Here is a 27,660-nt window from a genome sequence, read left to right on the forward strand (position 1 = left end):
GCAGGGTATAAATAAAAATATTATTATTATTATTATTATTATTATTATTATTATAAATGTACACGGCAAACACATAAGTACAGGGGAGCAATCCTGTCAGCTTCTTTGGGAGACAACAAGAGCCTGCAAAGCAGGATACACATAAAAGAAAAAGTATTAAACTGTACATTTCAAAGAATATATATATATATATATATATATATATATATATATATATATATATATATCACCCTAGCGTTGCATGGCATTAACATTGTTCTAACCACTAGGCCACACGGACTCTCCTAGAGCCTTGGCACTGAGGCCGGGAATTCCATCTTCTCAACTGCCGTTGCCTAGCAACGGAGCTTGTGAGCGTTTGAGGTCCCTGAGCATCCCGAGGTTGGAGGAGGTGGCCTGAGGATGGCGTCCCGAAGACTCCTGGAGGTAAGTGTAGGTTGCCATGGCCAGGGGACTTAACTCTGGAACCTACTAGTATGAACTTTATTAGCTCTATGAGCTCTGGCCCAATGGTTGCCAGTGGTTTGATTCGAATTAATTTTATAATGAATGATTTTAGAGTGTTGTGTTGTACTGTTTTATTGTTGTTAGGGAGGGTGGGATATAAATAAAATTTATTATTATTATTATTATTATGGTCGCAGACCAGGACAAAAAAAGAAAGAGCATATAAATAAAGTAGCAGTTAGGATTATTTTTTTTAAAACCGATAATTGTTAGAGCAAATGAGGACCAAGAAACAGGCATAGGATAAAACATCTGAATAAAATACAAGATTAAACACGGATAATGGATGGATAAAAACTGATAGTTAAAACAGATAAGAACTAAAAAACAAAGACACACAGTTAAAACAACTGTAAGAGCATAAGAACTTAAAAACTCGCAGTTAAAACAACTATAAGAGGCTGCAGAGTAGAAGCCTCTGAAATAGAGGGCACTCACAACATTAGAAACTGCTGCGCAAATATGGTTAAAACAGACAATTGAAACAATCTACAACAATAAATTTAGAAATAATTTGTTGTACTAAAGGGGCTCCGGCCACTCGCCCTTCCCTCACCTGCCCTTACCCTCCAGCTGGGTCAGGTTTCTGGAATGGAGGCCGGCAGCCATTTACTTTTTGACAAAACAAAACGCAACAGAAATGGTAGTGCTGCTCCACTCCATCTCAGGGCACCAGGAGGCACAGTCCAAGGGAGAAGACTATGCTCCTTTGTTACCGGTTGCCCCACTCTGCAAGCTGCTTCCACAAACTTGCAGGCAGAAATTCATCAGGTATAGCGTAACCAAGTAGTCAGGCGTTGGACTTAGATTTCCCCTCAGATTGGCACATAAGACAAAATAAAGTTTCTTTTTTAAAAATTTATTTAAAAAACCACAAAGTTAACATGCTTAAAAAGCAGGCACATCTTTTGTATCTTGCAGACAGATAAAATAAAGACAGAGTTTAGTATAGCTAACTAAGATACTCACTTCTAAGAACAAAGACAGAGATAGGATAGTTTCAAAATCCTTCAGTAGATCCGCATTACAAAGTCAGCAGGAATCTCCATTACTTTTTTTTAAAATGATATTTTATTAGATTTTAACAGAAAAAGGTTACAGAACAATAAACAGAAAAATAAAAAAGCACAAAAAAATACAAAAACCAAAATTTAACATAATAAAGTAAAAGAAAAATAAAAAAATAAAAATCCCTCTTTTCAGTTTCTTAAGAAAGGAATCTCCATTACAAAGAGACACAGGAAGGCTGCCAGCAAGGTGGTACGCTAACAGCCTGGCAAATCACAGGTTGCAGAGCGCACTTTCTCAGCCATTCTTAGGATCTTTATTCCCAGGTAATTAAAAGACGGATAACAACACTAGGTGGGTGTGAATAGCTGGAACCCCAGGTGTCAAGCCCCCAAATCAAACTAGAGAACTTCCTTCCTAAGATAACAATTTACACATTTGGAGACTGTCGGTCTGCAGGGTTAAAGCAACAGACCTCTTTCCCATAACTCTTGTGGCTTTTTGATTACCCACCATACTCTGCTCCTTTCTTGACCAAAGTTTGAAATCCTTAACTTCACTACACCCTCCCCTCTAAGATGAAATTACAGGGTTAAGTCCCTAAATTTCATCAAAACAAAGTATGTACAAACTGATGTAAACATTTCCAGCCTGAGTGGTTAAGCAGCCTTTTAAAGAAAAAAATCACTAGCAGCACACTCAAACTGATCTTCCCAAAACTAGGGGGGCTGCACAAATAACTCATCGTGGTTCAATACCGCAGGCACAGTAAAAAAGCTGTGAAATAACAAAAAACTTCCTAGCCGATGTTCTGGACAGGATAGACAAGGATAACACATCAAAAGTACCTTTAGCCTGTTAGTACCCTTCTAGGAAGTCCAAGTGCACAAAGGCTACCTGTGTTCGACTTCCAAAAGGAGTTAACAAAGAAAATTCAAGTTCCACATACATTTTCACAGTATTAGCATGATGTTCTCTAAAAGAATTAGGCACCTTTGGGTATTTCTCTTGATAAAGCACAGGACTTAGCTTGGCCTCGGATGTACTAAGGCCAGGCCAGTAAACGACTTGCTTAGGGGGGAGACTGGTAAGATTTAAAGTTACAGCCCAGTCTCCTTTCTCAAAACTTTGAGTCACTATTTCCAGATCAGAAAGACCTTTTTGTTCAGCAGTGGGATGGTCTTTCTCTCAGGGCAACAATTCTTTGCTCAGGTGCACCTCAGGTTGCCAACTTCTCTCATTGTCCCGTTGGAACAAAGTTTCTCCTAATCCTATTTGACTGGCATTGGTTTGCTTTTCAAAAGGACGCTGCTGGTCAGGGGCTAGAATCACCCACAAACTTACTAGGGCTTGTGTTAACAACTCAGCGGCTCGCTTGAATTGGTGTAAGAGCCATTCCAGTACACACTGGATTTCTCCTCCCAGGGATTTGATGTTTCCCAAGCCCAATCGGAATCCGAAATCATTCACTTCTCCTTGAGCAAACTGACATTTATACATTTTAAGGGTCAGGTTAGCATCTTGCAATTGGGCCAAAGCTCTCTGCACATGCTTAAGGTGTTCTGGCCATGACTTAGAAAAAATTAACTCAGCTTCTTCCAATCCCTCCCATCTCCCTCTGAGCATGGACAAAGGATTTTCTAGGAGCTTGCCAAAACCTGGCTGGTCTGACACAACTCTGGGCTCCTTGAGTAAATCTCAACCAAAATTCCTAACAGATTTTGAACACAGAGGTGGGGTGGGATGGAATCCCAATCAAACCTGTAAACACTTTTACTCATAACATAACCACACTGTTTCCTAGGACTAAAGTTCTGTAAAAGACCCACCAAATCCCATTTCTTCTCCACACAAACATTTGCATTACAAAACATTTTTTGAAAAACAATAAACATATCGACTGGGTCTTTATAGTCCTTGAGCTGTGGATAGAAAAACACTTTTTCAGGCACAAAAGGGGTAAACTCTATTGCGCAAAGAGACTTTTCTGCAGTTTCTAAATGACCTAGTAGGAGAGAGTGACCAAATTTCTGCTTTACTTCAAACGCGGCCAAATCTCCCACCATGGCAGAGGACTCAAAACTCTCCACAGTGGCTTGGCTGGGCTGGGCTGAGCTGGCCCCCCTTTCTCTTCTTGCCTCTCAGCTTTTGGCTGACAGGACACGCCGCTTGCATCTTTCACAGTCTGCGTCGCTAGGGAACGGTAGATTTCAAAACCCCTTCCCCCAAAGTAAGGTTTGCACAAACTTGGGGTTCAGGGACTGGAACAAAGGGATCCCCCATAAAATCCTGGGAGGGAACTGAATCAACAGTTGCAGATTGGGGAATTAAATTTCCACCACTAGGATTACTCTTCCGAAAATCGGACTGGTCAAGCTGGGACAAAACTAAGTCTTTTGGCAGAGTCACAATATCAGAGTCTATGCTTCAAAAGGAAGGCACAACAATTCGATGAAGGTGAACACTGGGAGGTCTGCTGGACGCTGAGGTGGGCCAGTTAATACCAGGGGTGGCAGTGCGTATTAGCCAACCCTCTTCCCAACCGATTTCTCAGGAACAGCAGGCACAGCAGTTCCAGTGGTTTTAGGAGTTATAGCATCAGGCGCCCAACCTTCACCCCTCCCATCTGGGATAAGGCTTCCCTCAGCCCTCAAACCTTGAGGTGTTGTTCCCCAGTTTCCCATCCCCTGTACCTGGGTGGGTAAGACCTTGATGGAAAAAGAGTTCACCGCAAGTTGTTGTTGGTAAACCTTAAATTCCAAATCGTTCCTCACCAGGACAGGACTTTTGCACACTTCAGGATCATGTACTATAATTAGGTGGTTTCCATAGTACCCCTTATACGATACTGGAACAATGGCAGTAGGTTGAATAATCTCATTCACACCATAGGGGCTAATCTTTAAGGGTTTAGCCTGCATCTGCATGGGCAAAACCAAATCTCTGGACACACTGGTAATGTCAGACCCAGTGTCTCAGAAAGAGTTCACAGCAATTCCGTTGATCTCAATGGGGGCTGTAAACTTCGAATTAGCCCACTTCAGATGAGGCACACTTGGACCAGCACCAGTACTCACAGGTCCCACAATAACTGCACTTGAAGTGGCTACAGCTGGTTTGGAAGCTATAGCATCAGGAGCTGCCCCACCCTTCCCCTCCAGGACCGGGCTTTCCTCAGTTCCTGATTTTTGCTGTTCCGCTTCCCAACCTTCCTCCATCGCTGGATCATGCGCACCGCAGGAGTCAAAGTCAAAACTGGAGGCTTATTTTCACTTAATTGGGGGCAAACTGCTTTTACATGCCCCAGTTTCTTACAATAAAAGCACAGTCTGGAACTCAATTTAGCACGTTCCCCACCTGCTGTAGAGGAGTCTTTTGCAGGAGTAGGGGGACATCTGCTTTGATCTTTAACGGGAGGGCCGGACCTCCCGCCAGAAGCTGAAGCTGCCAGTCTGAACCCACCAGCCAGTCCCCTGTTGGCCAGATGAGAACGATTTAGTCTAAAAGATTCTGCGAATTCTGTGGCCTCCTCTAAAGATTGTGGACTTTGGTCAGCAACCAAACTCGCAATTTCTGGAGACAGGTGGTGCATAAGTTGCTCTATTAGCATCAGCTGCCTAAGTTCTTCAAAGCCACACACACCGTCGGCTGAAAGCCAAAGTTCAAAGTTCTGGGCCATTTTCTCAGAATACACAGCAATGCTGTCTGAGGGACCAGACTTATCCCCTTTTCGGAAAGCCCTCCAATAGTTCTCAGGATGAAGTCCATGCCTTTGCATGACTAATTTTTTTAAGCGCTCATAGTCATTGATTTGGGATGAGGGGAGATGGACCATCAATTCGGCTCGGTCTCCACAAATTAGGGAGCGCAAAATTGGCATGTACATTTTCAGGGACACCCCCATATCTCGGCAGGTTACTTCAAAAAGAGTCAGATAACTCAGAACATCAGTGGGGGGGGCCCTGATATTTCAGAAATGCCCTCCAGTTAAGGTTGCTCAAAGTTAGCCCGGAGGAGACTGTCTGCGATTTTCTCCTCGTGGCTCCTGGTGACTGTAGTCATACCTTGGAACAGGATGTTGGGACGCTTGTCCCTCCGGACGCAGGTGTTCCGCCGCCGCGTATCCATGCGAGGGTCTAGGGAGAAATTCCTCCTCCTCTGCTGCGTACTATCGCACTGCTCCAGGAGTTTCCCAAGCTCTTACTGGCGAGTAGACCCATCCCAGGCTGGGTGAACGCCGTCTCACTGTTCTGTGAATGTCGCGCGATGGACGCTTTCGACGTTAGTCTCTCACAGACACTTCTTGTAGCTGCTGCTGCAGATCTTGATACTCATAAGCCATCCAGCTGACTCTCGGCCCCATAAGAATGGACTGGCCCATCTTTGGAAACTTATCACAGCACCGGTATCCACCTTGGCCTGGGTTTTGCACCCACTCAACCGCATCGCCCTCTGAAAACTCCATCTCTTTGGGCTCTGCATAAACAAGATAGTTCCCTCTAGGACGTGTGGAGGCCATCCTAGCTCCCACTTCCTCACGAGGAGACAAGGGTTGGTTAACTGGCGCCCCCCTCACTCCAAGTTGCAGGACTCTCCCCCACCCTTCCGAACAGTACTTAATTCGCTGGCGTCCACCAGCTCTCTCTCCGATTCGGGATTTCCCAAAAACCAGGAGGCAGATTCCGCTCTGGGACTTGGAGGTTCGGGGGGGGGGGGCTTTGTCTCCGAAGGAAGGGAACTGCCTTCTCCATTCGTCCACAGTACGCAAAGTGTATCCCTGGGAAGCCCCAGCTTCCATAATTCCTGACTATCTCTATCCAAAGAAATATGAAACACCTGTACTACACAAAAGATTCGTGCCAATTTAAAATCAAAGTGCCTTTCTGCAGGGAAGTTCTATCCCACCACTGCCACCATGTAGTAAAGGGGCTCTGGCCACTCGCCCCTCCCTCACCTGCCCTTACCCTCCAGCTGGGTCAGGTTTCTGGAATGGAGGCCGGCAGCCATTTACTTTTTGACAAAACAAAACGCATCAGAAATGGTAGTGCTGTCACCACTCCATCTCAGGGCACCAGGAGGCACAGTCCAAGGGAGAAGACTATGCCCCTTTGTTACCAGTTGCCCCACTCTGCAAGCTGCTTCCACAAACTTGCAGGCAGAAATTCATCAGGTATAGCGGAACCAAGTAGTCAGGTGTTGGACTTAGATTTTCCCTCAGATTGGCACATAAGACAAAAGAAAGTTTCTTTTTTAAAAAAAATATTTTAAAAAACAGAAAGTTAACATGCTTAAAAAGCAGGCACATCTTTTGTATCTTGCAGGCAGATAAAATAAAGACATTGTTTAGTATAGCTAACTAAGATACTCACTTCTTAGAACAAAGACAGAGATAGGATAGTTTCAAAGTCCTTCAATAGATCCGCATTGCAAAGTCAGCAGGAATCTCCATTACAAAGAGACACAGGATGGCTGCCAGCAAGGTGGTACGCTAACAGCCTGGCAAATCGCAGGTTGCAGAGCGCACTTTCTCAGCCATTCTTAGGATCTTTATTCCCAGGTAATTAAAAGACTGATAACAACACTAGGTGGGTGTGAATAGCTGGAGCCCCAGGTGTCAAGCCCCCAAATCAAACTAGAGAACTTCCTTCCTAAGATAACAATTTACACATTTAGAGACTGTCCGTCTGCAGGGTTAAAGCAACAGACCTCTTTTCCATAACTCTTGTGGCTTTTTGATTACCCACCAAAATCTGCTCCTTTCTTGACCAAAGTTTGAAATCCTTAACTTCACTACAAATGTACAACAATAAACTATCCCAGGGAGTTGACTCAGAGTCAGGGCTTTTCATGCCGCACTATTTTGAGTTGGGTGATGGTCTGCGCCTACAGATCTGTACACAGAATCTGGCAACCATCCAGGTCATCTTCTGCTCTTTGCCTAACAGCAAAAGGTCAAATTTTTGCTTTTGCGGGAGGTCGGTGAACCTCACCAGTAGGGGATCCATGATCTTACTACGTGCCTCTTCATAATAGGGACATCTAAAGAACAAGTCCCCTTCATGGATCACTGCCTTGCCGTGGCGAAGGGGCTTGAATAACTCAGAGAAGCTATGAGCTATGCTGTGCAGGGCCACCCAAGATGGACAGGTCATAGTGGAGAGTTTTGACCAAACGTGATCCACCTGGAGCAGGAACCGGCAAGCCACTCCAGTATTCCTGCCAAGAAAACTCCATGGACAAAGACAACAGGCATATAAAAGTTATGTCTCTGGAAGATGAGCCCCTCATGTCGGAAGGTGTCCAACATGCTACTGAGGAAGAGCGGAGGACAAGTACAAGGAGATTCGGAGCTGATGAAGCGGCTGGGCCAAAGCCGAAAGGACGCTCAGTTGCGGATATGCCTGGAAGCGAAAGGAAAGCCCAATGCTGTAAAGAAAAATATTGCGTAGGAACCTGGAATGTAAGAGCCATGAACCTTGGTAAGCTGGATGTGGTCAAAAATGAGATAGAAAGAATAAATATTGACATCCTGGGCATTGTCAACTAAAATGGACAAGAATGGGCGAATTCAGTTCGGATGACCATCATATCTACTACTGTGGGCAAGAATCCCATAAAAGAAATGGAGTGGCCCTCATAGTCAACAAAAGAGTGGCAAAAGCTGTACTGGGATGCAATCTCAAAAATGATAGAATGATCTCGATACGAATCCAAGGCAGACCTTTTAACATCACAGTAATCCAAGTTTATGCACCAACCACTGGTGCTGAAGAAACTGAAATTGACCAATTCTATGAAGACCTACAACACCTTATAGAAATGACACCAAAGAAGGATGTTCTTCTCATTATAGGGGATTGGAATGCTAAAGTAGGGAGTCAAGAGATAAGAGGAACAACTGGCAAGTTTGGCCTTGGAGTTCAAAACGAAGCAGGGCAAAGGCTAATAGAGTTCTGTCAAGAGAACAAGCTGGTCATCACAAACACGCTTTTCCAACAACACAAGAGACGACTCTACACATGGACATCACCAGATGGGTAGCATCGAAATCAGATTGATTATATTCTCTGCAGCCAAAGATGGAGAAGCTCTATACAGTCAGCAAAAACAAGACCTGGAGCTGACTGTGGCTCAGATCATTAGCTTCTTATAGCAAAATTCAAGCTTAAACTGAAGAAAGTAGGAAAAACCACTGGGCCGGTAAGATACAATCTAAGTCAAATCCCTTATGAATACACAGTGGAAGTGAGGAACAGGTTTAAGGATTTAGATTTCCTGGACAGAGTGCCTGGAGAACTATGGATGGAGGCTCGTAACATTATACAGGAGGCAGCAACTAAAACCATCCCAATGAAAAGGAAATGCAAGAAAGCAAAGTGGCTGTCCAACGAGGCCTTACAAATAGCGGGGGAGAGAAGGCAAGCAAAATGCGAGGGAGATAGTGAAAGATACAGGAAATTGAATGCAGATTTCCAAAAAATAGCAAGGAGAGACAAGAAGGCTTTCTTAAACGAGCAATGTAAAGAAATAGAGGAAAACAATAGAATGGGAAAAACCAGAGATCTGTTCAAGAAAATTGGAGATATGAAAGGAACATTTTGTACAAAGATTACCATAATAAAAGACAAAAGTGGAAAGGACCTAACAGAAGCAGAAGACATCAAGAAGAGGTGGCAAGAATACACAGAGGAACTATACCAGAAAGAAATGGATGTCTCGTATACCCCAGGTAGTGTGGTTGCTGACCTTGAGCCAGACATCCTGGAAAGTGAAGTCAAATGGGCCTTAGAAAGCACTGCTAATAACAAGGCCAGTGGAAGTGATGATATTCCAGCTGAACTATTTAAAATTTTAAAAGATGATGCTGTTAAGGTGCTACACTCAATATGCCAACAAATTTGGAAAACTCAGCAGAGGCCAGAGGATTGGAGAAGCTCAGTCTACATCCCAATCCCAAAGAAGGGCAGTGCCAAAGAATGCTCCAACTACCGCACAATTGCACTCATTTCACACGCTAGCAAGGTTATGCTTAAAATTCTACAAGGCAGGCTTAAGCAGTATGTGGACCGAGAACTCCCAGAAGTGCAAGCTGAATTTCGAAGGGGCAGAGGAACCAGAGATCAAATTGCAAACATGCGCTGGATTATGGAGAAAGCTAGAGAGTTCCAGAAAGACATCTACTTCTGCTTAATTGACTATGCAAAAGCCTTTCACTGTGTTGATCACAGCAAACTATGGCAACTTCTTAAAGAAATGGGAGTGCCTGATCAGCTCATCTGTCTCCTGAGAAATCTCTATGTGGGAGAAGAAGCTACAGTTAGAACTCGATATGGAACAACTGCTTGGTTCAAAATTGGGAAAGGAGTACGGCAAGGCTGTATATTGTCTCCCTGCTTATTTAACTTATATGCAGAATTCATCATGCGAAAGGCTGGGCTGGATGAATCCCAAGCCGGAATTAAGATCGCCGGAAGAAATATCAACAACCTCAGATATGCAGATCACACAACCTTGATGGCAGAAAGTGAAGAGGAATTAAAGAACCTTTTAATGAGGGTGAAAGGGGAGAGCGCAAAATATGGTCTGAAGCTCAACATCAAAAAAACAAAGATCATGGCCACTGGGCCCATCACCTCCTGGCAAATAGAAGGGGAAGAAATGGAGGCAGTGAGAGATTTTACTTTCTTGGGCTCCATGATCACTGCAGATGGTGACAGCAGTCATGAAATTAAAAGACGTTTGCTTCTTGGGAGAAAGGCGATGGTAAACCTAGACAGCATCTTAAAAAGCAGAGACATCACCTTGCCAACAAAGGTCCGTATAGTTAAAGCTATGGTTTCCCCCCTAGTGATGTATGGAAGTGAGAGCTGGACCATAAAGAAGGCTGATCGCCGAAGAATTAATGCTTTTGAATTATAGTGCTGGAGGAGACTCTTGAGAGTCCCATGGACTGCAAGAAGATCAAACCAATCCATTCTTCAGGAAATCAGCCCTGAGTGCTCACTGGAAGGACAGATCCTGAAGCTGAGGCTCCAAGACTTTGGCCACCTCATGAGAATAGAAGACTCCCTGGAAAAGACCCTGATGTTGGGAAAGATTGAGGGCACAAGGCAAAGGGGACGACAGAGGACGAAATGGTTGGACAGTGTTCCCGAAGCTACAAACATGAGTCTGACCAAACTGCGGGAGGCAGTGGAAGATAGGAGTGCCTGGCGTGCTCTGGTCCAGGGGGCCACGAAGAGTCGGACACGACTAAACGACTGAACAACAACAACAAAGAACAGGTGTTCTGGGCTTCCTATCTCTCCCAATGGACAGGTGCAAAGTCTCTGAGCATACCCTTCTAAAGGCTCCATCCAGGACCGGCGAGGGAAGAGCCGAGCTTCTGGCGAGTGTAAAGGCCCTTCTTGCATCCCTAGATACAAGAAAGAAGAGATATGCTGCCGGTGCGGCTATATATCTCTCGATTTCTCCAATTCTATAGTCGGGGCACCTTGCACAGTTCTGCTGTCTCTCGGTATCTAATATTCTTTGCCTGACCGTGGCTTTTGCCTGGCCCAAGCCCAGACTTAGAAGGGCTTGAGGGGCAAAATCCAGTTTCCGGGGGGTGTTCAGGACTGCAGTCTGCCAGCCCGACTGGAATTGGTCACAGAGGATCAAAGGGGCTATCCCTCGGGGGAGCAGATTCAATGTCAGCCATTTGTAGATTGATGTTAGGCAGATGCTAGCCTCCACTCTCATCATCCCCGTTTCCAATCCAATCCATGCGTTTGAGACACATCTGGGGACTTGGAGGAGAGCTCTAAGAAGTCTAGATTGAACTCTCTCAAGGGGGGAGAAAGCAGAGGAAGGTGGGCCCAAGAGGGAACCATAGAGGAGTTCTGCCAAAGTTTTGGCCTTGTATAATTTTAGAGCTGCGGGGACGAAGAAGCCCCCTTGTGCTCTGAAGAATTTAAGGATACAGTTTGCGGTTTTTTCCGCTGAACTCCCGATGGAGTTTATGTGTCGTTTGTTGGTTCCTGAGGTCTGTACCACCATTCCTAGATACTTGTAGTTTGTGACTTCTTCTAATTTATGGCCTTGGAGTTCCCAGCTTCTAAGCTTTGGCTTTTCCCCAAAAGTGAATATCTTGGTTTTTTGATAGTTGATTTTGAGACATTCAGATTCACAGTATGCTGCGAGCTTTCTTAGTGCTCTTTTGAGTCCAATGGGGGTTCTAGATAGAATTACCGCATCATCGGCATCTGGAACCTAGATTAATGGTATCACCAAGTTAGGCAAAGAGCTATCCAAAGTCAAAGAAAGGGTTGAGCCCTGGCGGAGCTCTGCTCCTGGAGGAAGGACGGATGAGAAACAGCGCCATGGGCTCTGCTGAGACAGGCCAGCTCCCTCAGGTCTCCTCTCCCCCAACTGTCATCTGGCGGCAGCCATTTCAGCAGGCTGCCTCAGTGGGAGAGATGAGAACAGCATTCTAGACACTGGGGCCTGAGCTTGTGAGTTGTCTTTTCCTCTGCCCTCCTTGCCCCCTTTCCTTTTGTGTTCTGTTGGTCAGATTGTTTCTTACAATAGAAGTCTGCCATTAGGGAGTTTCTTGGCTTAAGAGAGGGGTACAAATGCTCGAAATAATAATAATAATAATAATAATAATAATAATAATAATAATAAATTGATTTATACTCCGCCCTCCCCAGCCAAGACCGGGCTCAGGGTGGCTAACAACCAATAATAATAAAAAGTTGATTAAAATACAATTTAAAAGATTAAGATACAACATTAAAGCATTAGGATGCAGCCTCTTCACAGGAGGAAAAAGGAAATAGAAAGAGAGGGAGGGAATCAAATTGGCTCCAAGCCAAAGGCCAGGCGGAACAACTCTGTCTTACAGGCCCTGCGGAAAGAGATCAGATCCTGCAGGGCCCTGGTCTCATGAATCAGAGCGTTCCACCAGGCCGGAGCCAGTGTTGAGAAGGCCCTGGCTCTGGTTGAGGCTAATCTAACTTCCTTAGGGCCCGGGACCTCTAGGGTGTTGCTATTTATGGACCTTGAGGCTCTCTGTGGGGCAGACCGGGAGAGGCGGTCCCGTAGGTACGAGGGTCCTAGGCTGCGTAGGGCTTTAAAGGTCAAAAGCAGCACCTTAAATCTGACCCTGTACTCCACCGGGAGCCAGTGCAGCTGGGAAAGCACTGGGTGAATATGCTCCCATGGCAGAGACCCCGTGAGGAGCCTCCCTGCAGCATTCTGCACCTGCTGGAGTTTCTGGGACAGCTTCAAGGGCAGCCCCGGGTAGAGCAAATTACAGTAGTCAAGCCTGGAGGTGACCGTCGCATGGATCACTGTGGCCAGGTCGGGGCGGGAAAGGTAAGGGGCCAACTGCTTGATGAGGCGAAGGTGGAATAATGTCACCTTGGCTGCTGTAACCTGCGCCTCTATGGAAAGGGAGGTGTCAAGGATTACACCCAAACTCTTAACCGAAGGCTTATAAGAATAGAAGGATGAATAAGGTCTCTAAGGAAATGGAGGCCAGAGATTTTCAGTTTGCTTCCCAACCTACCTCGTCTGTGCTTTCCAACATGAATGGGTCTGATCCATTCTTCACATTCTGACGTTCCTGTTTCTCTTTTCTCTTTACTCATGGACAGGGAATTGATTTTGATGAAGATCAAATATCGGAAATCAGCCTGGAAGATGGGGAGGATCTTCCTCCAAGGTAATCCTGTGCTAATCCCCTCCCCCATAATCAATTGCTTTTAAAAAACAACCCGGTCCATTTCTATGGTGGTGGTGCTTGGGGTCTTTGAAGGATGGGAGGCAATAAACCCTTTTGACAAAAGCGCTACTCCTCTCTCCCCTCAGCATCCCAACCACAGCTTCTCTGGATGCGGCTGATCTTCCTCCTGAAAGCGTCAGCAGCGACCGGCTGAAGAACAGATTTACGGATGTCATCGCAACGATGAAGAATGGGAAGATCCGAAGGAAGGCGCTCCGAGATCTTTCCACCTTCCTGCAGAAGATCCAGGAACATGTGAGTTGCGTGGCGAGTTCCCGCCTCCCCCACGGAAATAAAGACACAGGACACCAGTATTTTAGGTTAATGGGCAAAATTAGGCCACAACTTTATTGATTACAGGAACTGAGCGGTATTGGCTTAGGCATTGGTCCTATTGACTAACCGGCTTCAGCCTGATTGCTAGAAGACCGGCAAGGGTTAACCACCAGTAGGGGGAGTCCTGCTGATGTACATCAACTAGGAGCTCCCCCGGGGTCACTGCTCGGGGGCGTGCCTTGGGCCCTGGCCTCCATAGGCTTCGGACGGGGCCACCCCCCCCTGGAATCCTTTACCAGACTACCCTTCCATATGGGGGAAGGTGATTCCTCCCCCCCCCCATCTGCATATCAATACCCTTACCAATGCCTAACCGCCAATGCCAAGGAAGTTGTGATGATTTGCTACGATGTAGGCAAAAATCCAAATGGCTGGTGCCAATTTGCCAAGTGGGAAAAATTCCTACCAGGCCCCTTGATGGCGACCAACCGAAGTCCATAGCAATGTCAAAGAGCCAAACCTAAAGGGTGGGAGGGTGGGAAAACCGGAGCTGCTGGGGCACTGGGAGAAAGAGGGAAATCCTCAGGTGTGCCGGCCCTAAATAGTGCTGACCACGCCTCCGGGCCAGCCGATTGGCTGGCAAGGGAGATGACACGCCTGAGGATTTCCTGCTCTCGCGGGGGCTGCAAGCCAGCCCCCAAGTACGTGGGGGAGGGCATGAAGCCCACAACCCCACCTCCTATTTGGAAGATTTAATAAAAATGTTATAGGAAAAATGGTGATGGGTTGCTTCTCTCATCAGTCCCTTCTCTGGGTTTCTTCTCAGCCATCGGTAGCGGTTTCTGCATGCTCCTTTGGCCAACTGGTGGCGATTTCCTGCCTTTGTGCATTGGATCCGGACCCGGAGAGCAGGCAGCGGGCAGCAGAGGCTCTCTGCTATCTTCTGCCCATCCTGCGGTGCAACGAAGGTAAGACTAGAAGAATGTATCCCAGCATGGGGTGGGGGTGGGCAAGACCCAAACTAACCCTTTGGCTTTCCTTTGCAGAGATGCTGGAACGAACGTCATGGAACCATATACTTATCACCAGAGCTGAGAAGGTCCTCAAATCCACCGGAGGACCGGTTCCTGAATTGTTCGCGAATAATTGTTACCATCTTGCCAGGGTAAGTTGCTGTCTCTCAAGCCACATGTTCTGGCTTCTGCAGAGGCAGCACCTGGGCTTTCTGCTCCCCAGCCCTGCCCTGTGGGCATCTCTGACCTTCCTCTCTTGCTTCAGGTCTTTGGCGCCTTTCTCCCTGCGGAGCAGCTCTTGGAGGCAATGTGCTTCCTGGCCAGAGACCTGGTTGTCGAGAGCAGCTTCAACCCACTGGATATCTCCCACTTACTGCAAGAATTCATCAAGCAGTTTGGCGGCACAAAAGTGGAGGTAAGGCATCTGCAAAGGTAGGAGAGAAGAAGATTATCTGCTTTGGTGTAGGGGAGGCAACCTCATGCCATTGGGTGGCCAGGACACATGTTACCCTCTCCTTTTCTCTGACAGGTGAAGGTGCTGCTGGAGGCCTTCTATAAGATCAGCCAGGGGCCTACAGTGCAAGGCAGAAGCATGGCCGTCTTCACGTTGTCCATCTTGTCGCACCACCACCTGGCGACAGTGGTTGAATATCTCCTCCAGTTTCCTTTCGGGTATGGAGCCCTCCAGGTTCTACTGGGCTAAGGGGGAGGTTGGCAAGCTGCAGGGCTTGCTCAGAAAGCCCTTGCTGCCATTTCCTCTCTCTGGAGCATGGCAGCAAGCAGAAGACTTGAATCTGACCATTGCTTTTGTTTTTGCATTCACAGAGACTGCGAGAGAGTATGGAGGGAGGTTCTAGCATCGGCCAACCCAGAACAACTGATGCATCTCATGGCCGAGCAGATTTACCAAAGCCCCTTGGCGGAATCTGCCACCCAAGTGGTAAGGACCAACCACCTGCTTTCTGGCTTACTTCTTCCCAGGGTAATATCTAGGGATTCCTGTATTCTGCAGGAAAGCAGATAAAGTGACTTGCACCCCTCTCTCTTCCAGCAACATCTCACCAGCCTGTTGCACGCCATCCTCAGGATGGAGGACTTCAAGGCAGCTGTGCACCAGAACTTCCCACAGCTGCTGATCGCTCTCCTGGGGATGGTTATCAACTTCCACTATGATCAGGAATTCCTCGGGTGAGTAGTGTGTTGCAAAGGGACCAATGGAGTCCTTTCCCCTTCAACCTCGGGGGGTTTCTGGTCCAGCTTGGTTTTCCAAGGGAGGCTGTCCTTCAGGCAGCTGCTGGGGAAGGAATTTGAGTGTGTGACAATGACCCTCCTGCTGAACATGGTCTTACTTTGGTTCCAGAGGGGCTAAGGAAGTTCTGCACCTCCTTCTTGGCACCACTGGAGAGCAAGTGGAGGCGGCCATCGTCGACCAACTTTTCTGCCGGGAGACTTTCAGCCAGGGGTTGTCTGCCATGGTGAGGTAAGAGGAAGAACGCAGTGGTCTGGCAAACAGAGCTGAAGGCACGGGATCGGACTGTGCCCCTGTTTGCTTTCTGCAGTGTCTTTCCCTTCCTTACTGAGATTTCCTTCTCCATTTCAGAGCCGTCGGAAAGCAACACTGGTGGATCCCTCCCATGGTGGAAAATATCATTGCTGCTCTTGAGGACCGGGAGTTTGCCGGAATGCCACAAGTCGCGGCAGCTATCTACATCGAGGTGAGGGGGACTGACGCGGGAGGAAATGGATGCAGCAAGGAGGCCCTGGCTTGGTTTCTGCCGAGTGTTGGGCTACTTTGAGCCTAAGGACTGTTTCCTGTTTTAGGGCTCCTCAGAGTAGACCCATTGGATTTGATGTACATGACAAACTTTGGTGCATTCACTTCAGTGGGTTTGCTCTGTGCAGAATTGCAAATGATGAGTAAAAGGAGAACCTGCCTCAGCCTCTCATCCCTGAAGTGTTTCTTTCTCTTTGGGCCTCTTTAGCTGCTCAGCTGCCGTCTGGAGGTCTATCCCTGTGAAGATACACTGGAGCAGCTCCTCAATTGGCTGGCACACGACCACCTGCAAGTCCAGAAGCTCAGCATCAGAGGGATATCCCTGCTTCTGGACTCTGACATGGCAAGTGATGCTCAGAGGGAGGGAGGGGGGGTACAGATCTCGATTCTAATCATGGTCCAGCACTCTTTTGCAGGCACAATACTGAAGGGCCTGTGCTAAAAGGCGTGAGGCCTTTCAGACCTTTGAAAAGATTCTCTCTTTTGTGTAGGACCCTTCGCTTCTGCGGCTGTTGCTACTGGATTCCCTCCCTTCTGCAGAAGCTGATGTCCTCCCAGAGTTGATAGAGCTGGTAGACCAAGCCTACCATTCCAGGGAGCTGGGAGAAGAAGACCTGAAGATGCTGGCGGCAACCTACTGCGGTCTGGCTGCCCATGTGAGTACGAAGGAAAACATGACATCACACCCGGTGGAGGAGGAATGCTTTGGAAGAGGAAGGGTGGGGTTTAGACTAGCATGCAGCGGAGATGTTCTGGCTTCAGGAGGGTGTTCATCTGGAGCACCTTCTCTTGGAAGCCTGCCTGGAAAACGCAGGGGGAGAGTCACCCCTGCCCCCAGTCTCCCCCAGGAGGAGGATAGGAGGCTGAGCAGCCTCAAAACACCCCAGTGGGCAGGGGAAAGGAAAGTGATCTGATGAGAAGCACAACCTCTGATATTTTCTGCCTACAGGAGGAAGCCTCCGTCCGGGAATCAGCCATCCAACATCTGGGGCTGCTTCGGGGCTGGGTGAGAGACCAAGGGCTTCCCATCATAACAACAACAACAGAAGAAGAAGCCATTCACGAACTGGTTGTGGTCCTCATTCACCTCGAAGACGAGGACGAGGTAGCCAAGGTGAGGGCCAAAGAGGTGGACTTACACAGTAGGAGGGAGGGATTGTTCTCAGGAGCTACCGAGACTATGTACTGCAATTTGTAACCCTCTTCTCTTCTTGTGTTGCAGGCCGCAAGGAGGGCTCTTTCCCATCTAGCCCCACAAGTGAAGTGGTGGGCTCGTTCCAACAAATTTAGCCTCCACTTTGCTCTCCACCAGGCTGCCAAGCATCTGGTAAGGTCCCTCTGCTTCGTTGGCAGCTTTGCCCAGGCATGTCTCTGGGAGTGCAAGGCTCTTCTGCCGCGCTCTCAAGCCTCTCTGATGCCACTTCTCCTTTGTCTTTGCCCACAGAGCAAGACCTTCAGCACGGACATCCTTCGGAGTGCTGCCTTAACATGTACGAAGCCGTCCGCCAACAGGCTGCCATCAGTCTCCAGGGTGGCAGCTCTGCTTCTGGGTAAGTCAAGCAACGTCCTTCCTTGGTAGGGATGGACAGAAACATCTTGGTAACGATGGCAGGGAGGATGGACATGTCCCCAGGCCACCTGCTAGGTAGGCCTCCATCTGTGCCCAGATCTTGCTCTGAGTGCTCCGTGAGGGTGGAGACCTCTAGAGCATACCTGTCCCCCTGCCGAGCTGCCTCTGTCTCCACTTGCTTTGCATCGAGATGACGTCCCTTTTCTTGCCTATTTCTCTCTCTCTCTAGGTCATCTGGCTTTCCGGGATGCCAGTTTCATCCACGATCAAGACATGGCATCCTATGGAACATGTGAGTGAGACATACGGAGGGCAGGGAGGGATGCTTCTGCTGAGAAAGGTCTTCAGGGAAAGGCAAATTCCCAGATGTATGTTCAGACAGAGGTGCCACAAGATGAACATGCAAAGAGAATTGGAATGTGACTTCACTGCTCTCTCTCACACACAAACACACCTGACGGCTGTTTTCATATTGTTGATGGATGGCTCTTTTCCTGTGTATCTCCGCCTTGCTCAACCTTTCTCCCTTTCCACTCAGGGCTGGAAGAGATGCAGCAGCACGAGGAAGAAGGGCTCAGGCAGACAGGGAGGAGCTGCCTGAACATCATGCAGCGGGCCTATAAACATCGGAAGAAAGGCAGGGTCCAGCGCTTTTTGAGGAGGCTGCTCCACTGCGTTCACAGGGAACCTTACCCGCAGGACTTCCTGAGCTGCATGCCAGGTAAGTGAGGCATCTGGTGGGCTATTGGGACATCTGGTGGGTTGTTTGGATGGGGCGTTTCTCAACGAGCCCCTTTCTCCTCCTGATAGAACATCCGCAGTAGCGCCAGGCCAAGGCAACGTAACACCAGAGTTGTGCTGCAGTGAAACCATCTTCTGCTCTCCGCGGGATCCAGTCTGGACCAGCGCCCGGAACATCAACATCATCAGGATGGACCAAGAGGAGTGGTGCTGCCCTCACGACCCTCCGTACACAGCGGTAGGAAACCTTGTTGTTGTTGTTGTTGTGTTTCTTGTTGATGTTGTTTTTGACTGTTGATTTTATTGATTTTGAATCTCAGGGTGGTTCACAACACCAAGTATACGAAGCACAAAATACATAATACGAATAATCACTGCACAAAATTCATAATAAAAATATCAGAACATAATATAAATTAAAATAATAAAAACATACTAAAAATGGCCACAAGACTAACGTATGCACACTAATAAACAAAACAAGAGCCCTGAAACAGCACTCCAGCCCACAAATACAAACTCAAAATCAGCATAATACATTTAACAATCATTTTAAACAACCCCACCTTCTTGAAGAAGGCTGATATATTAGATTTAGAAGGTTGGAATACGAGGTTTGGATGGCACGCCTACCTAACATACAACAAAGTGGCAGTGCATAAGGATTTTTTAAATCATATAGTCAGAATTTCATTATACAAGGTCTGGGATAAGTACCACAGACTATTAGAGCCCAAAATACCCTGGTGGGTATCCCCAGTGGAGATGATAACGGTAAAAAAGACAAACATGGACAGAAATTGGGCGACATCAAGTTCACAGCATGTTATACAATAAGGGAGAATTTAATGGAAATGATCTACCGATGGTACCTAACCCCCGCCCCGAGGAATTGGCAAAAATCTATAAGCAAAAAACCAATGTGTGCTGGAGATGTAACACTGAGATAGGAGCAATGTACCATATATGGTGGGGTGTAAGGAGATAAAAAGCTTTTGGAACAAAGTTCTTGAATAAATCATTAAGATTTTTAAAAAATCATTCAACAAGAAACCAGAAGCGTATGTTGCAAGCATATAATCTTGATTCCTAAGATTTTAGGCACTTCTAGCCTTAACAATTTAAGCATTATTAGGATACATGGTTATACATAAAACGTAAAGGTAAAACTCTTCCAGGTGGCCTTGCCACATTCCCCCCTTTCAAGCTTAGAAACAAGTCACAGTTGTTTCTCCAGCTTGACTCTCATGTTGAACCCCGGTATAGACAACTGTGTCTCTCAAGGGGATCTCTTCAGGGGGCATTTCACGAATTACTCGAGCGTACGCATGCTCTTCTTCTGCCAGAGGGGGCAGGGCTTGGTATATGGCCATGATGTGGGTTTCAGTGAGATTCTTAATGCTTTGGGCCACCATTCCTCTGACTAGAGATATGCAGCAAGGGGCGATGCGAAGAAGTATTAGCAAGACTAATCCTCCTACCGCAATGGCGGTCAAAAGGCTGTGTAACCATCCTACTCCTGGGACCCAAGACCACATCCATTCCCAAGGATTCTGACTGGGTTGGTTATCATTTATAAGGGCCTGTAATTTTGGCAACTCGTCCTCTCCTCAATAGTGTTGTTGAGGTCATGAAACTTCACTCTGCATTTGCCTTCCGGGACCATTTTACAAAAACCTCCTGATTTGGCAAGAAGGTAGTCAAGAGCAAGTCTATTAGCTGCTGCTATCTGGTTCAAATCCTCAATCTCAGACTGCAACTGTCGGAGGATATGTGTAGTGGCATTGATGGTTTTCTCCAACCTGCATGTTAGGGCAGATAGTGCTTCACGATTTTGTTCAGCCACAACTCCCGGATGTACTGTATACCAATGGTGAAGATGCTAACGAAGCCTCCGCCAACAGCACCCACAGACTAGGCCAGGAAAATCTCATCATTGCACTGTTCCCCTTGGACTTCTCTCCTCTTTCTGTTTCTAAGAGAGGGAGAGGAGGAAAAGCCTCCACAGTCACAGGGAAAGTAAAGGCACCTATTCCCACACACTGATAATCACCAGGGTGGTAATTAGTGGCTAGTCCATTATACAAGAACCAAAGATTGGGGTCCTTGATCAGCCAGCCAGAGCAGATGGATCCCTGTCCAGTGAAGTTGACTGGGAAAGTACGGGTACAGATCTGAGGATGTGGTGTTGCTTTGGTAAGAGGCGTTGAAGGAACCATTCCCACAACCAAAACTTAGCAGTGCACTGTGTGTAATTTCCCAGCCAACCTTTATGTTGGTGGTGCTGGACATGCGGCCAATCTTTCCATTTGGCGTTCCATGATCTAGAGGCATAACAACAAAAGCACAAGCCCTGGGTGGTTCTGGAGAACCGGAAATATCGGTAGGAGGTATCATTCATTTCAGAAGGAGGTGTCACGAAAAGGCCACTTTGATTATACAGTAGGCCTGCCAAGACAATGTCAGGGTCCCTGATTAGTCCTGGGATGAGGGACATGTCAGCTAACTTTCTAGGGTGTTCATAATAAAGGGTGACATATATTTGAAGCATCTGCTTAGCATTCTTTACAAAAACATTTTCTTTTGTCATTGGTCTCCACAAGGTCAAGATGCACATCAGGGTTAACATCAACTTCATCATGATCAAGGAACTCCATGGGTTCAAGGAGTCCAAGGATATCAACAATTCCTCCTGGATAGTAAAAGAAGATAAGAAGGAGAACAGTTATTATTACTGTAAGAAGAACTGGAGGTAACCAAGACCAGAGCATACCTGGAGAGTGAGCCAACCCTCTGTTCAGCCGCACCCAGTAGAGCCTCTTAGTGGTCCCCGGGTTCTAGTCAAACTGGAGTGGTCAATTCACACTGTATACACCCTGCTATTGCTACTCCAAAAAGGGTTGTGGGGGGGTGGAGGAAAGAAGGGAGGAAAGAAGGCTACTGTGGCCAGTATGGTGGGAGGAAGTGCACCTTGGGGTGGTGGGTGGGAGAACCCGACTACAGTTCTTTTAGGTTCCTCGGGCATTTACCTCCTATGATAGGTTGGTCTCGGCCGAAACCCTTCTAAGGGTATATGGGTATAAGGCACAGCTGCCTTGGTAATGCTTGTACCCAAACGGGTATGTACCAATCATGAAAACACAAGGGGATATGACATCCGTAATCCCCCAACAACTCTACCCACTCATCAATTATGTCCCCTAGCCCACCCACATTCCTTACTACTATCTGTACAGCTGGTCTGTATTTAAATCTGGCACAAATTGAGGGCTGGCTGATAATTCAACTGGTAAAGATCCTCCCATCTGCCGGTGCAGTTCCTCAGTCTTCGGGTGTGCATAGACTCAGTGAGAGTCTGCAGTGAGAACAGACCGGGTGTCTGGGGCTCGTGCCCTAACCCCACTCCTGGTGGGGCTAGGGGCAGGGGTTCCTGGTGATCTTCAACTTCAGGGGATCCGAAGGATTCTGCTCTCAGTTCCAATGACCCTCAGACCACTTCAGATGAGAATGATCAATCCAGGGGGTCACCTCGGCCACTTTCATCGTAGTAGGCGTTGCAAGGAAGATGGCATATGGACCACGCCACTTAGGAGCCAAACATATCTTTTAATTTATAAAATCCCTGATCTTCTAATTTCTTCCACCAACCAGGCTCCCTTTGACCCTCCTGCATATATTTTAACGGCATCCTCCTTGAGTATGTTGGCATCCATTTTGTATTCCAGTTCTTCCGGATTCCTAACGCAGTTTTCCTTGGTCCTATTGTCTTCTTAAAAGCCGTGTTAATATATCTGTTAAATAGCCCTTCTCTTCCTATTCCTTCATTTATTTCATTCTCCAGTCTTATCCATTTAATCCCTTCCTTATATCCAATATCTATTAGATTTTTCAATTGGAACGTTTCATAGTAAAATTCTAAGTTCAGTATTCCCCATCCCATCGCTTCTTGAGATGAATAATTTACTATGGCTGGGGTTCTAACTCTTTTACTTCCAAAAATCCATTTTTTAAATACCTTATTCCATGTTTTGAACCATATTTTCCTAATGGGTAGTGTAATTACTTGAAATAAATATAATAATTTCGGTACCAAAAACATTTTAACTGCTCTAACCCTACCTAGAATAGATAAATTCTTATTATTCCACGACTTTATATCCTTCTTGATCTTTCTCCACGCTTCTTTGTAATTTACATCTGGAATCCTAGCACTATTTTTAATAATATTTACCCCAAGTATTCAATTTTTTCCCTATTGATATCCATCTTTGTCATTTTTGCAATTTTCTTTTTCTCCTCTTTATTTACACCCCCAATTAAAATTTCAGACAAATTTACTCCCAATCCCGACTCCTCTTTAAAGTCCTTCAGGATTATCATAAGTTCTCTTACACCCTCTAAGGGGTTTGTAAATAATAGTAGGATAGCATCTGCATGCATGTTTAACTTCATTTCTTCCTTTCCTTCCTTATATCCTTTTATCCTTACTGAGTTCCGTATTCTGTCTGCCAAGTACTCCATACCCAATGCAAATAGTAGTGGTGAGAGTGAACATCCTTGTTGAACTCCTCTTTGTATATTGAATTGATCTGAAACCCCCTCGTTCACTCTGACCACAGCCTTCTCTTCTCTCTACAATTCCCGGATTGCTTCGACAGAGTTCTCTCCTAATCCTACCTCCTGCATAATATTCCATAAGAACTTATGTCTAATTGTGTCGAAGGCCTTATACACATCCAATTTTAAGACCACCAATTTTCCTTTTACCCTGCTTGTTAATAAATGTATTTATTAAAACAAAACAAAAAACAAAAAATAAAAAATAAAAAATAATAAAATATAAAATATAAAATAAATGTATTTATTAAATGTATTTATTTAAACACATTTCTTATAGGATGGCCTATGTATCTTCCCTTAACAAATCCATATTGATCTTCCTTAATTATTTTAGGTAGTACCTTTTCCAGTCGCCTTGCCAGGATCTTTGTAAATATCTTATAGTCTTGATTTAATAGGTTAATTGGTCTGTGTGACCCCACCTCTGTAGGGTCCTTTTGTGGTTTTTCTATCACTACTATTTCTGCTAGTTTCCAAGTGTCTGGGGCTTCCCTCCCTTCTAAGATATTATTAAATTCTTTTTTCAGTTCTGAGCCCAGGATATCAATTGTTTCTTTATAAAAGTCTGCCGTAATTCCATCTAATCCTGGAGATTTCTTACTTTTAAATGATTTCTTCCAGAGAAATTTCCTCCTTCAGTCTTAATCTGTCACTTTCTTCGATTTTAAACCCTAAACTTTCCCTACCTATATTTTTATTTTCTTCTTTATATAAAGATTGATAGAATCCTGCAAATTCTTTCCTTATTTCTCTAGAGCTTTGTGTAAGTATTTTCCTTCTGGTCTTAATGGCCTTCACCCTCTGTTTATCCCTCCTTTTCTTTAAATAGTTTGCCAGTCTCTTATATGATCCTACTGAGGTTCTCTGAAAACCATTTTTGATCATATCATCTCTCTTCCAACTTTATCCGGCTCATCCAATTCCTGTTTTAACTTTCTTAACTGCTCCTGTCTCCTCCTTAGAAATGTAACCTGTTGCTGTTGTTGCAAGATTTCAATCTCTTTAATTTTTTCCCCGTCTCCCCGAGTACCAATCCTTCTTAATCGCAATCTCTTTCAGAATACAATGTCCTCTTATAACTGCTTTGAAAGCGTCCCATCCTACCGGGATCTTGGCTGAAGCATTGTTTTCTTTAAAATACCAACCAATTTGTTTTCTAATATATTCCCTGTCAATCTCTTTTGCCATCATTAGGTTATTGTACCGCCATCTCCTACTTTTTCCATCCTCTTCCAGTCCCAGCTCCGCAAATAGTGGAGCATGGTCTGAAATCCATATTCCCATAGTTTTTGCCGTTCTAACACTGATTTCATTCCCTTCTTTAATTAGCACATAGTCAATATAAGAGAAAGTCTTATGTCTGTTGGAGAAGAAGGTAGGTTTGGTATTGGGGTTTCCTCTCTCAGAAACATCCTTTAATCCCCATTTAGATAATCTGAAAATACTATCCTTCTTTATATTCCAATTCAAGTCTGCTGTAACGATAACTTCCCCTTCAGCGTAAAACTGCAGTCTATTCAAGGTTTTCTTTATAATTTTTTTCTGTCTGGTGTTAGTGCTGTATATATTAGCTATTGTAAATATTTTTTTGTGACACTTTAATTTTTAAGAATATAAATCTACCATCATTATCCTTTTTTGGCCTAAGATTTGCATTACATAGTATAGCGACCCCTCTAGCCTTGTTTGTCGCTTTCGATTCTGCTATTAGGCCCCATTGCTGAGAGCGTAACAAAGGTCGGTTTTTTGCTTTGGCTCTATGAGTCTCCTGAAGCCATAGTATATCCACTTTCGTTTTCTTTGCCAGTGTCAGTGCTCTGTAGTGTTTGAGGCCAGCCTGTTAACATTTAAAGATAAAACCTTTAAGGATCTATCCATTATCCCAGCTACTGTTTATTTTTTGAATCCCTCTGTGTACATATATTATATTTTCAATTCTGGCCCATTCAACTCCCCCCGAGACTCATTTAGGGATCTGCATGATCCCTGTCTCATGGTATCTTGGAGAACCACACTCCTCTCCCTTCGCTCTTGGGAAGTTTATATCAGAAAAAAGCAACATATATATATTTACAAAAGACCATTTTAGATGTCTCTAGTATATATTATTTCTTGCTGTTTCCTTCCCCTCTCGACTTCCGTCTTCTTTTATTCTCTTGTCTCTGCACTGGAGATTCTTGAGCTTCTTCACTCGACTCTCCCTGTTGGTCTACCTGTAATTCTTCCGAACATGAGAGTTCTTGCTCAGTCTGTCCTTGTAGTCCAACTCCTAAATCAGCTAGCATTTTTTTTCCGCTTCACCAGGGTTCTTAGCAGAATATTTCCTGCTGTCTTTAAAAACCAACAGTGTAGCAAGGTAGGCCCAGGTAAAGAGGATTTTATGATAGTAGAAATCTTGTGCAAACCGCTGCATACATTTCCTGTCTTGAAGCGTTTCCTGAGAAAAGTCTGGTCTCACTATGACCTTTCGCTGTTTAAACTGCAGGTCTGCTTTCTGCCGGAGTGATTTATAAATTTGATCTCTTACCTTCTCTCTTGTGAGTGCCATAATTACAACCCTGGGAAGTCCAGAGCCTCCTCGTGATGTGAACACCCGGTGCACTCTCTCAATTTCATTCTGCTCAATTTCAATTCCTTGTTTGAACCAGTCCAAGCTGGGTGGTACAGGTCCAAACCGATTGGAACTGGTTTAGACGGGTTGGAACCGGTCCAATCCAGTTTGAACCAGCTGAAACCAGTTGGGAAAAGTCCATGCGGGTTCCAACTTGCCCACACCAGTTTGAACTGGCCCAGACTGGTTAGAACTGGCTCAGACTGGTTGGAACAGGTCTAGGCTGGTTTGAACCGGTCCAAGTCGGTTGAAACAGGTCCAAGCCGATTGGAACCAGTCTGGGCCAGTTTGAAATGGTCTAGGCCGGTTTGAACAGGTCTAGGCCGGTTTTAAACAGCCCAAGCCAGTTTGAGCAGTTTCAAGTGGGTTGGAACTGGCCCAGACAGGTTGGAGCAGGTCCAGACCAGTTGGAGCACGTGCAGGTCATTTGAAACTGAATTTGACCAGTTCAAACCAGCCTAGGTCAGTTCAAACCGGCTTCGACCAGCACAAATCGGCTTGTACTGTTTCAAACGAGTCTAGACCTCTTCCAACCAGTCTGAGCTAGTTCCAACCAGTCTGGGAAAGTTGGAACACGCCTGGACCTTTTCCAACTGGTTTCGGCTGGTTCCAACTGGCTTGGGCTGGATCCTACTGGTATGAAATGATTCCAACAGGTCTGGGCTGGTTCCAAGCGACATAGACCTGTTCCAGCCAGCCTGGACCTGTTGTAACCAGCTTGGGCCAGTTTCAAATGATCTGCACCTGCTCCAACTGGGCTGGACCTGCTCCAACCTGTCTGGGCCAGTTCCAACCCACTTGTAACTGTTCAAACCGGCTTGGACCGGCAGAAACCGGCCTAGACCGGTTCATAGTGACCTAGACTGGTTCCAAGCAGCTTGGACCTGTTTCAACCGACTTGGACCGGTTCAAACCAGCCTAGACCTGTTCCAACCAGTCTGGGCCTGTTCCAACTGGCCTGGGCAAGTTGGAACCCACCTGGACATTTTCCAACTGCTTGCTTGAAAGCCCGGAAGGGTTAACACCAGCAGGGGGAGCCCTGCTGATGCACATCAACTGGAACCAATTCATACCTGTTCGGTCCGGTCCACGCCGGTTGGAACCAGCCCAAAGCAGTTGCAAAAGGTCCAGGCAGGTTCCAACTTGCATAGACCACTTGGAACTGGCCCAGACTGGTTGGAACAGGTCTAGGCTGGTTTGAACCAGTCCAAGTCGGCTGAAACAGGTCCAAGCTGGTTGGAACCAGTCTAGGCCAGTTTGAACCGGTCTAGGCCGGTTTCTGCGGGTCCAAGCCGGTTTGAACTGGTCAAGGCAGTTTTGTACCAGTCTAAGCCGGTTTGAACAGTTCCAAGTGGGTTGGAACCGGTCCAGGCCGGTTCTTAGAAGCAGCCCAGACCAGATGGAAGCATTTCATACCAGTTGGATCCAGCCCAAGCCAGTTGGAACCAGCCGAAACCAGTTGGAAAAGGTCCAGGTGGGCTCCAACTTGCCCAGACCAGTTTGAACTGGCCCAGACTGGTTGGAACCAACTCAGACTGGTTGGAACAGGTCTAGACTGGTTTGAACCAGTACAAGCTGATTTGTGCTGGTTGAAGCCGGTTTGAACAGGTGTAGGCTGGTTTGAACCAGTCAAATTCAGTTTCAAATGACCTGCACCTGCTCCAACTGGCCTGAATCTGCTCCAACCTGTCTGGGCCAGTTCCAACCCACTTGGAGCTGCTCAAACTGGCTTGGGCCATTTCAAACTGGCCTAGACCTGTTGAAACTGGCTTG

The 27,660-nt window shown here is 46.1% G+C and overlaps 1 protein-coding gene and 1 long non-coding RNA gene across 5 annotated transcripts in view; one reads left to right on the top strand and one right to left on the bottom strand.

Annotated features, from left to right (window-relative positions):
- Window positions 1–21,524, top strand: part of LOC309376289 (uncharacterized protein) — a 96,047-nt gene extending 74,523 nt beyond the window's left edge. For all 4 annotated transcript variants that reach the window (XM_081922531.1, XM_081922530.1, XM_081922528.1 and 1 more), the window contains 19 exons: window positions 13,155–13,222; window positions 13,369–13,537; window positions 14,385–14,526; window positions 14,605–14,723; window positions 14,837–14,986; window positions 15,101–15,243; window positions 15,397–15,511; window positions 15,623–15,759; window positions 15,932–16,051; window positions 16,172–16,286; window positions 16,554–16,688; window positions 16,837–17,001; window positions 17,295–17,459; window positions 17,568–17,672; window positions 17,790–17,895; window positions 18,145–18,207; window positions 18,454–18,636; window positions 18,726–18,894; window positions 21,260–21,524. In XM_081922531.1, coding sequence (XP_081778657.1) covers window positions 13,155–13,222; window positions 13,369–13,537; window positions 14,385–14,526; window positions 14,605–14,723; window positions 14,837–14,986; window positions 15,101–15,243; window positions 15,397–15,511; window positions 15,623–15,759; window positions 15,932–16,051; window positions 16,172–16,286; window positions 16,554–16,688; window positions 16,837–17,001; window positions 17,295–17,459; window positions 17,568–17,672; window positions 17,790–17,895; window positions 18,145–18,207; window positions 18,454–18,636; window positions 18,726–18,739 — 2,214 coding nt within the window. In that variant the 3' untranslated portion in view covers window positions 18,740–18,894; window positions 21,260–21,524. The remainder of the gene's footprint in view (window positions 1–13,154; window positions 13,223–13,368; window positions 13,538–14,384; window positions 14,527–14,604; window positions 14,724–14,836; window positions 14,987–15,100; window positions 15,244–15,396; window positions 15,512–15,622; window positions 15,760–15,931; window positions 16,052–16,171; window positions 16,287–16,553; window positions 16,689–16,836; window positions 17,002–17,294; window positions 17,460–17,567; window positions 17,673–17,789; window positions 17,896–18,144; window positions 18,208–18,453; window positions 18,637–18,725; window positions 18,895–21,259) is intronic.
- A 1,988-nt stretch (window positions 21,525–23,512) lies between these two features.
- LOC309376338 lies at window positions 23,513–27,240 on the bottom strand. The gene is made up of 2 exons (XR_014171170.1): window positions 26,812–27,240; window positions 23,513–23,733 (listed from the first exon to the last, which is right to left on the bottom strand). It is a non-coding gene; the product is annotated as an uncharacterized lncRNA (long non-coding RNA).
- Window positions 27,241–27,660: the final 420 nt, after the last annotated feature.

This window comes from Podarcis melisellensis (assembly GCF_964234715.1).
Source record: "Podarcis melisellensis genome assembly, chromosome: 8".
In the NCBI taxonomy this organism is placed as follows: domain Eukaryota; kingdom Metazoa; phylum Chordata; class Lepidosauria; order Squamata; family Lacertidae; genus Podarcis; species Podarcis melisellensis.